This window comes from Malus domestica, chromosome 16 (assembly GCF_042453785.1).
Source record: "Malus domestica chromosome 16, GDT2T_hap1".
Classification (NCBI taxonomy): domain Eukaryota; kingdom Viridiplantae; phylum Streptophyta; class Magnoliopsida; order Rosales; family Rosaceae; genus Malus; species Malus domestica.
Window position 1 is genome coordinate 38,364,089 of NC_091676.1, and position 8,404 is coordinate 38,372,492.

Consider the following 8,404-nt stretch of genomic DNA (forward strand, 5'->3'; position numbering starts at 1 on the left):
GCTGTGTTCTTTTTTTTTTTTTTGTCTCCCACTACCTTGCGGCTGCTGGATTCCTCTCCTTTTAATCTGCCCTCCTTTTCCTTTAAAATCCCCCTCCTCTTTTCCTTTCCCGCAACCTTCTTGATAAGGGGATTAAAAACCTTCCCTCCTTGGAATAGTCCAACGCCAGTTTTTATGAAGCCCAAATTGGACTTAATTTGATAAAGCCCAAATTCCAGCACCAATCTCACATAGCATCAGTCCACTTCGTTATTCTTTCGTGCTTTCCTTGTAATTCTTCTAAAAATCCAGTTTTCTCCGAAAAAATAACTTCTATAAAATTCGCACAAAATACATCAAATCCAACTGTTTTATATCAAACCATGACTAAATTAATAGGTAAAAGAGATACAAAATATACCTATCATATCAACCTAACAAATACCCCCAAACCTATCTTTTGCTAGTCCTCGAGCAAAACATAAAATGAAAAACAAATAAAATTAACTAAAAACAAAAACCTAATTAAGCCCACTTTCGCTGGCGAAACGATTGCACTGAGCATGTGCAACAAGCCTTTAAACCCCTAGGTGTCCCTAGTCGGAGGAGTTGTGTCTCCTGAGGGTTTACCAGTTACGCTACCCACAAACGCTTTACTAAAAAAAAACAAAGGTGTTACAGTTATCACTTCCATCAATTAATGAAAACCAATGCATGCCAATCACACTTCCAAAACTAAAGTTATGCCCTTATAAATCAATGTATCACAATGGAAAGTATGAAGCCAACATCCCAAGCACTCAGGCTTAAAAACATCCACACTTGGCGTGTGTACAAATTCGCCTCGACTCTAAGCCTCACAAGATATCACTCAATTTTCTCATAGAACCTAGGCTTTCTCTCTTAACAAGCATATGTGATGAGTTTATGCAAAAGGAATCAATATATTATCACATATGATCAACATTGAAAAACAGCAATTTCTGAAAATAGATCTCATGAAAGGAATCGAATACTAAGAACATAGGTATCAACCTTCACCAAATAAGCTAGACTTCCCTATAAATCCGTTAGGTCTTTGAAACGGTTGTAATGTAAGGCTAGGTATTTGGGCTAAGAAAGAAACGATAAGGAAAAAAAAACAAAAACTTGAGAAACACCAAGACTTTTCGTATGTAGTTAGGTTGGCACCCCTTTGAAACTTGATATATGATTTGTGGCGTCCAGGACTCATGTTATAATGAATGGTACAATTTCTTTTTTTTTTCTTTTTCTTTTTCTTAACTCTTTTTCTCTCTCTTTTTTATTTTTATTTTATTTTTTTATTTTATTTTATTTTTTATTTTTTACTCTTGAAATAACTACAAGAAATAATAATAAGAACCATGGTACCTCGGTACACGCCACTACTTTGATGTAGAACTCAACCTTGATTTCTTTTGATATCACCTTGGTATCTCTCAAGCTATATGGTATGGCTAATATAGGGTAGAGTGGATAAGAATTTATGTGGGTAATGAAAGAAAAAGCTAAGTGTTTGGCTTCAATGGGGTTAATGGAGCACACAAAAGGATAGGGAATAGGCCTTTTAGCGGTGGAAAACATGCATAGCCTAACATCGTTTCTATAGTTCCGTCTAACCCAATGGCAAGAATACCCAACATATATTAAAGTTCTTTTGTACCCAATGCAAATTAATTTTAATGAGATCATGAAAATTAAAGAAAGAAATTGGAAAGTGTTTAAGAATAGAAACAAATTAACCCTCTCAAGAAAAGCTTAGGCACAACAACTCACATGGGTAGTCTCCACTATTTCTCCACATCATCCAAACATGGACAGTTTGTCCACCAAAGTACTTGAGACATGGCAAAATGAATGGTAAAAAGAATGTGATGCAAAAACCTTCTAGGCAACCCTTTAGCAAAGGAAGAATTCTTAGCAAGACATATACATCGCCATTAATGGAATAAAGTGATAACCTTAACAACTTATGCTTCCAAGTTCTTATTGTTTCCAACAAATTCTAACACTCAATCCCAAAATTTTAATTCCTACCTCATCCTTTAAATGTTAGCAACACAATTCATCACATAAAGATGTATAAATAAAAGCATGAAAGAAAATGAGATAAAGGAAAAGAATACACTTATTTTTGGGCATCATGGACGAGGGAATAGCTCTAAAAGTAATGAATTCCGAGCCAAAATTATTGCCTTCAACGTAGGATAAAAATCTGCAAAAATAAGCAAAATTGACTTTTAGTGACAAAAATAATTCCCAGAAACCGTTGCTAAAAGTATGAACATGTCTTTTGTGACAGAGAAAATCTTTGAAGATCGTCACTAAAGCTCTTTTATGACAGAAAATCTGCAGAAATTATGCAGCAAATTTACAAGCTTATTTTCACTTTTTGAGCTTCTAAACGTCCCAATTCACAATGTAGGTCGAATTTCTGTCCCAACCCTATTCCAACACATCATATTAAACATTCTAAACATGTTGGCATCATCAAATTAACTTGAAAAACATCCAAAATTAATTTAGGTAGCTAAGTTGATTATGACCAAAAGATGAACTCAAAGTGCAATTTTGCAATTTCTTTGGCACATAACAACAGAACCACTCCAAACACATTTGAAATGACAAACTAAACATGTTCAAATCATCATGTGGGTGAAGAAATCAATAATATTAAACTTGGAACATAAAAACCTTAACTTTTGACCTTAAAAACAAAAATGCAAATGAATCAACCAAACTAACAAAAAAACTAGGCTCTCCCCCCAAACCTAAACTAAACATTGTCCTCAATGCAAAATCACAACAAAAAGATGAACAATGAGTAGTATGGAACAGAAAGGAAGAAAATGCAAAACTAATAAACAAGGAAAGGAACGAATGAACCTGGTTGGGTTGCCTCCCAACAAGCGCTTAGTTTAAAGTCCTCAGCTCGACTTGGCATTGCAATCAATCGGGAGAAGCAAGGGTCACAACATTCGTGTTTCGCTCAAAACTGGCAGCAAGATATGGCTTCAATCGCTGTCCATTAACTTTGAATGTAGCATCCGTTGTATGATCACGAATTTCAATCGTTCCATATGGTAACACTTGAACAACTGTAAAAGGACCAGACCATCGTGTTCGCAACTTCCCAGGGAAAAGTTTCAGCCGAGAATTAAACAAAAGAACTTGCTGGCCAATATAAAACTCACGACGAAGAATATGTTGATCATGCCACTTTTTGGTACGTTCCTTGTAAATTTTAGCATTTTCATATGCATCATTCCGAAATTCTTCCATCTCGTTCAATTGAAGAGCTCTCTTTTCTCCCGCTGCGTCCATCTCAAAATTAAGCTTCTTCACTGCCCAAAATGCTTTATGTTCCAGTTCCACAGGTAGATGACATGCTTTTCCAAACACCAATCGATATGGAGACATGCCAATTGGAGTCTTGAATGCAGTCCGATACGCCCATAGCGCATCATCCAACTTTGCAGCCCAAAATGCTTTATGTTCCAGTTCCACAGGTAGATGACATGCTTTTCCAAACACCAATCGATATGGAGACATGCCAATTGGAGTCTTGAATGCAGTCCGATACGCCCATAGCGCATCATCCAACTTTGCAGCCCAATCTTTGCGTGAAAGTCCCACTGTCTTCTCTAAAATATTCTTGATCTCTCGATTGGAAATCTCAACCTGCCCACTAGTTTGTGGATGATAAGGTGTAGCAACCTTATGTGTGATTCCATATTTCGCCAAAAGAGCATTGAAGTGACGATTACAAAAGTGCTTGCCTCCATCACTAATAATGGCGCGCGGGGTGCCAAAGCGAGTGAAAATATGCTTCAGGAGAAAATGAACAAGAACCTTAGCATCATTAGTAGGTAAAGCAATTGCTTCAACCCATTTTGAAACATAATCCACAGCTACCAAGATGTATTGCTTGCCATAAGATGATGGAAATGGTCCCATGAAGTCAATACCCCAAACATCAAAAAGTTCGACTTCTAGAATATTATTCAACGGCATTTGATGTCTACTTGAGATATTTCCAATACGTTGGCAGCGATCACATGTAGAAACAAAAGTATGAGCATCCTTGAACAATGTAGGCCACCAAAAACCAGATTGTAGTACCTTGGCAGCAGTCTTTGTGGCACCAAAATGACCACCACATGCTAGAGAATGGCAATGTCGCAATATTTCCTCCATCTCGTCATCAGGAACACACCGTCTTATACATTGATCTGGACAATGCTTCCACAAGTACGGCTCATCCCAATAGTAATGTCTGACTAACGAAATGAATCTTTTCTTCTGTTGCCAAGTCAAATCAGGAGGCATGATATCACTAACTAAATAATTGACATAATCTGCATACCAAGGAGTGACTGAAGATTTGATGGTAAAGAGCTGCTCGTCAGGGAATGTTTCGGAGATAGGAACTAAGTCATTATCACCTTCATGATGCATAATTCGAGAAAGATGATCCGCCACCACATTTTCAGACCCCTTCTTATCCCGTATCTCTAAATCAAACTCTTGTAGTAACAACACCCATCGAATCAACCGAGGCTTTGCATCTTTCTTGGATAATAAATACTTCAAAGCTGAGTGATCGGTGTAGACAATTACCTTTGAACCAATGAGATAAGAACGGAACTTGTCTAAAGCAAAGACAACGGCTAGAAGCTCTTTCTCGGTAGTGGCATAATTCAATTGTGCGTCATTGAGAGTTCGACTAGCATAATAAATCACATGCAGTAGCTTATCTCTCCGCTGACCCAAAACTGCTCCAATAGCATAGTCACTTGCATCACACATAATCTCAAAAGGTAATTCCCAATCCGGTGCAACTATCACAGGAGCTGTCGTGAGCTTCATTTTCAACACATTGAACGCCTCAAAACATGATGAATCGAATACAAACTCCGCTTCTTTCAGGAGCAAGTTACACAACGGTTTTGTAATCTGAGAGAAATCCTTAATAAAACGTCGATAAAAACCAGCATGACCTAGGAAACTTTGAACTCCTTTGATGGAAGTGGGTGGCGGTAACTTTGAAATTGTCTCAATTTTCGCCTTGTCTACCTCAATGCCGTTGACCGAAACTTTATGACCCAAAACAATCCCTTCTTGCACCATAAAGTGACATTTTTCCCAATTTAGAACTAAATTGGTTTCTTCACATCTTTGCAACACCGAGGACAAATTATCTAGACAAGAATCAAACGATGAGCCAAAAACTGAGAAGTCATCCATGAATACCTCAATACAACGCTCTACCAAGTCAGAAAAAATACTCATCATGCACCTTTGAAAAGTAGCAGGCGCGTTACACAACCCAAAAGGCATACGCCTATATGCAAAAGTACCAAAAGGGCATGTGAATGTCGTCTTTTCTTGGTCTTCTGGTGCAATCGGAATCTGATTATAACCAGAGTACCCATCTAAAAAACAATAGTAAGCATATCCAGCAAGTCTATCCAACATCAAATCAATGAATGGAAAAGGAAAATGATCTTTTCGAGTCTCATTGTTCAATTTCCTATAGTCAGTGCATACTCTCCATCCTGTTGTAGTCCTCGTTGGAATTAACTCATTCTTGTCATTCTTAACCACTGTAACTCCACCCTTTTTCGGTACCAAATGCAAAGCACTCACCCATTTACTGTCCGAAATTGGATATATTATTCCAGCGTCTAATAACTTCAAAATCTCAGCTCGTACCACCTCCTTCATATTTGGATTTAATCTGCGTTGATGCTCAACTGAAGGCTTGTAATTGTCTTCCAACAAGATCCGATGCATACAAATGGACGGACTAATTCCTTTGATGTCAGCAATACTCCACCCAATTGCCATTCTATGCCTTCTTAACACTCTCAATAGTTTTTCTTCTTCAACTTCACTCAAATATGCAGAAATTATAACAGGTAAAGTCTCAGCAGCTCCCAAGAAAGCATACTTTAAATGTGATGGCAATGGCTTCAAATTTAAGGTAGGTGCGGCTATGATACTTGGTAGCGATTTTGAAGGTACAGATCCAAGGTCTTCGAATTCCAATCATCCACTCTTTGTAACTGATTTGAAAGCATCCAAATAAAGAGCACATTCCGCTAACAGTTGATTTTCATCTTCTGAAGTAGCAACATGAACTAGTGCAGATTCCATAGGATCACTGGGCTTCTCAACTCTGAATTTTTCAGAAATCGCGGTCTCGACTAAATCAATGCGAAAACAATCTTCCGTTTCTCTTGGAAATTTTCCAGCCTCGAACACTTTGAATGTTGCTTTCTCTTCCCCAATTTTCAATGTCAAAACCCCTTGTTCCACATCAATTAAAGTCCTAGCTGTGATAAGAAATGGCCGACCCAAAATCAACTGAGTCTCATAATCTTCTTCCATATCCAACACCAAGAAATCTGCTGGAAAAATCAGCTTGTCAACCTTCACTAACACATCTTCGATAATTCCCTCTGGATATGCAATTGATCTATCCGCCATCTGCAAAGACACAGTAGTGGGTTCAATTTCACCTATTCCAATGTTCTTAGCAACAGATAAAGGTAATAAATTAATACTAGACCCCAAATCACATAATGCTTTTTCAAATAAATTAGTGCCAATAATGCATGGAATTTTGAAACTCCCTCTATCTTTTTGCTTGAGCGGAAGCTTTCTTTGAAGGATTGCATTGCATTCTTCTGTCAACTGAATCTTCTCATGATCGCCAAATTTTCTTTTCTTTGAGATGATATCCTTCATGAATTTAGCATAATTCGGCATCTGCTCCAAAGCATCGGCAAATGGAATATTAATCTCCAATTTCTTAAACATCTCTAAGAATTTGAAATACTTCTCATCTAACATATTCTTCTTGAGCCGTTGAGGAAAAGGAATAGGGGGCACATATGGCTTCACGGGTTGGACAACAGGCTTAGGGAGTGGCGTGGCTGCAATGACTGATTGTGGTGAAGCTTTTGAAGTGGTTCCCAGTATAGCTAGTGGCTGTACAACATCGGACAGTGGCTGCTCCTCTTGTGAAATGGTTTCTACCTTTTCTTCCTCATTGTTTTTCTCAAAATCAGCTGCTGTTTTCACTTGTTTCCCTCTTCGAAGAGTTATTGCTTTAGCTTGCTCATGGTTTCTCGGATTAACTTCAGTTTGGCTTGGAAAAGAACCTTTTTCTCTAACTGCCAAAGAATGAGCTAACTGCCCCATTTGAATCTCCAAATTTTTTATTGAGGCAGCCTGGTTCTGAAGAGTTGTCTCAGTTTTGCTCATAAATTGATTTGTATTGACAGAAAGAGTATTCACGTTACCAGCAAGCTGTGCAATGACATCTTCCAAATTATTCTTCTTCTCTTGAGGTTGGAAACCAGATGGTGGCTTTTGTACATTCTGATTATTGACCCATGAGAGATTTGGATGGTTTCTCCATCCTTGATTATAAGTATTGGAGTATGGATCGTTACCAGGACGTCTGTAAGCATTCACCATGTTTGCTTGCTCTTGAACAAATTCTGGAAAATCAACACTATACGGACAACCAACTGTGGCATGACCAGGAACTGCACATATGGAACAAACCTCTTGAACTGATACTCTCCCATTCATAGAAAGCAAAGTGTCAAGTTTACTAGCAATCGCATCGACTTGTGCCTTTGAAGCAAATTCAGTAGAATTATTAATCTCAAAAACTCCTGCCCGTCTTCCTCTTGCTTCAGAATGTTGTGTTTCGAGTGCTAGATTATCAAAAAGTGCTTGACATTCGGCTGGCGTCTTGTTCTTAATTGATCTCCCTGCATAGTTGTTCACTGCAGCTTTGCTTGAAACTGTTAATCCTTTATAAAATATCCGCATGAGAACTAGAGTAGGCAAACCATGGTGCGGACACTGAATCAACAAATTATTAAATCTCTCCCATGCCTCAGAAAACATCTCATCTGCCTGTTGAGTGAACTGCATGATATTATCTCTAAGGGTATCGGTCTTCTGGGTCGAAAAGAATTTCTCCAAAAATTTATTCTGAATATCGTTCCAACTCGTCAAGGTTCTAGGCCTCAAAGAATTCAACCAAGTCTTCGCTTTGTCTTTCATAGTGTATGGAAAGACCTTCATCCTGAGATGTTCCTCGGTGACTCCTTCTACCAATGCCATGTTGGACACCATATTGAAGATATCTCTAATATGTGCCAATGGATCTTCAGTGCTCATGCCATGAAAAGAAGGCATCATATTAAAGTGGATAGTCTTCAATTCATAATTCCTTGCAGCTGCAGGAAGAGCTATGCTCGACGGTGATTCCGGAATGGTTGGCATATCAAGATCTCCCATCGTTTCATTTTGAACTAACGCCATCTTGCTCTCTTGCTGCTTTTCTTTCTCACTGACTTCTCTTTGTTCTCTTCGGATT

General features: G+C 38.2%; 1 protein-coding gene and 1 non-coding gene across 2 annotated transcripts; one reads left to right on the forward strand and one right to left on the reverse strand.

Annotated features, from left to right (window-relative positions):
- Window positions 1-6,051: 6,051 nt before the first annotated feature.
- On the reverse strand, window positions 6,052-8,325 carry LOC114822329 (uncharacterized). The gene has a single exon (XM_070816130.1). The coding sequence runs from the start codon at window positions 8,323-8,325 to the stop codon at window positions 6,052-6,054; it is 2,274 nt and encodes a 757-aa protein (XP_070672231.1).
- LOC114822362 (small nucleolar RNA R71) lies at window positions 7,868-7,974 on the forward strand. Its single transcript, XR_003770438.1, has one exon. It is a non-coding gene; the product is annotated as a small nucleolar RNA R71 (small nucleolar RNA).
- Window positions 8,326-8,404: the final 79 nt, after the last annotated feature.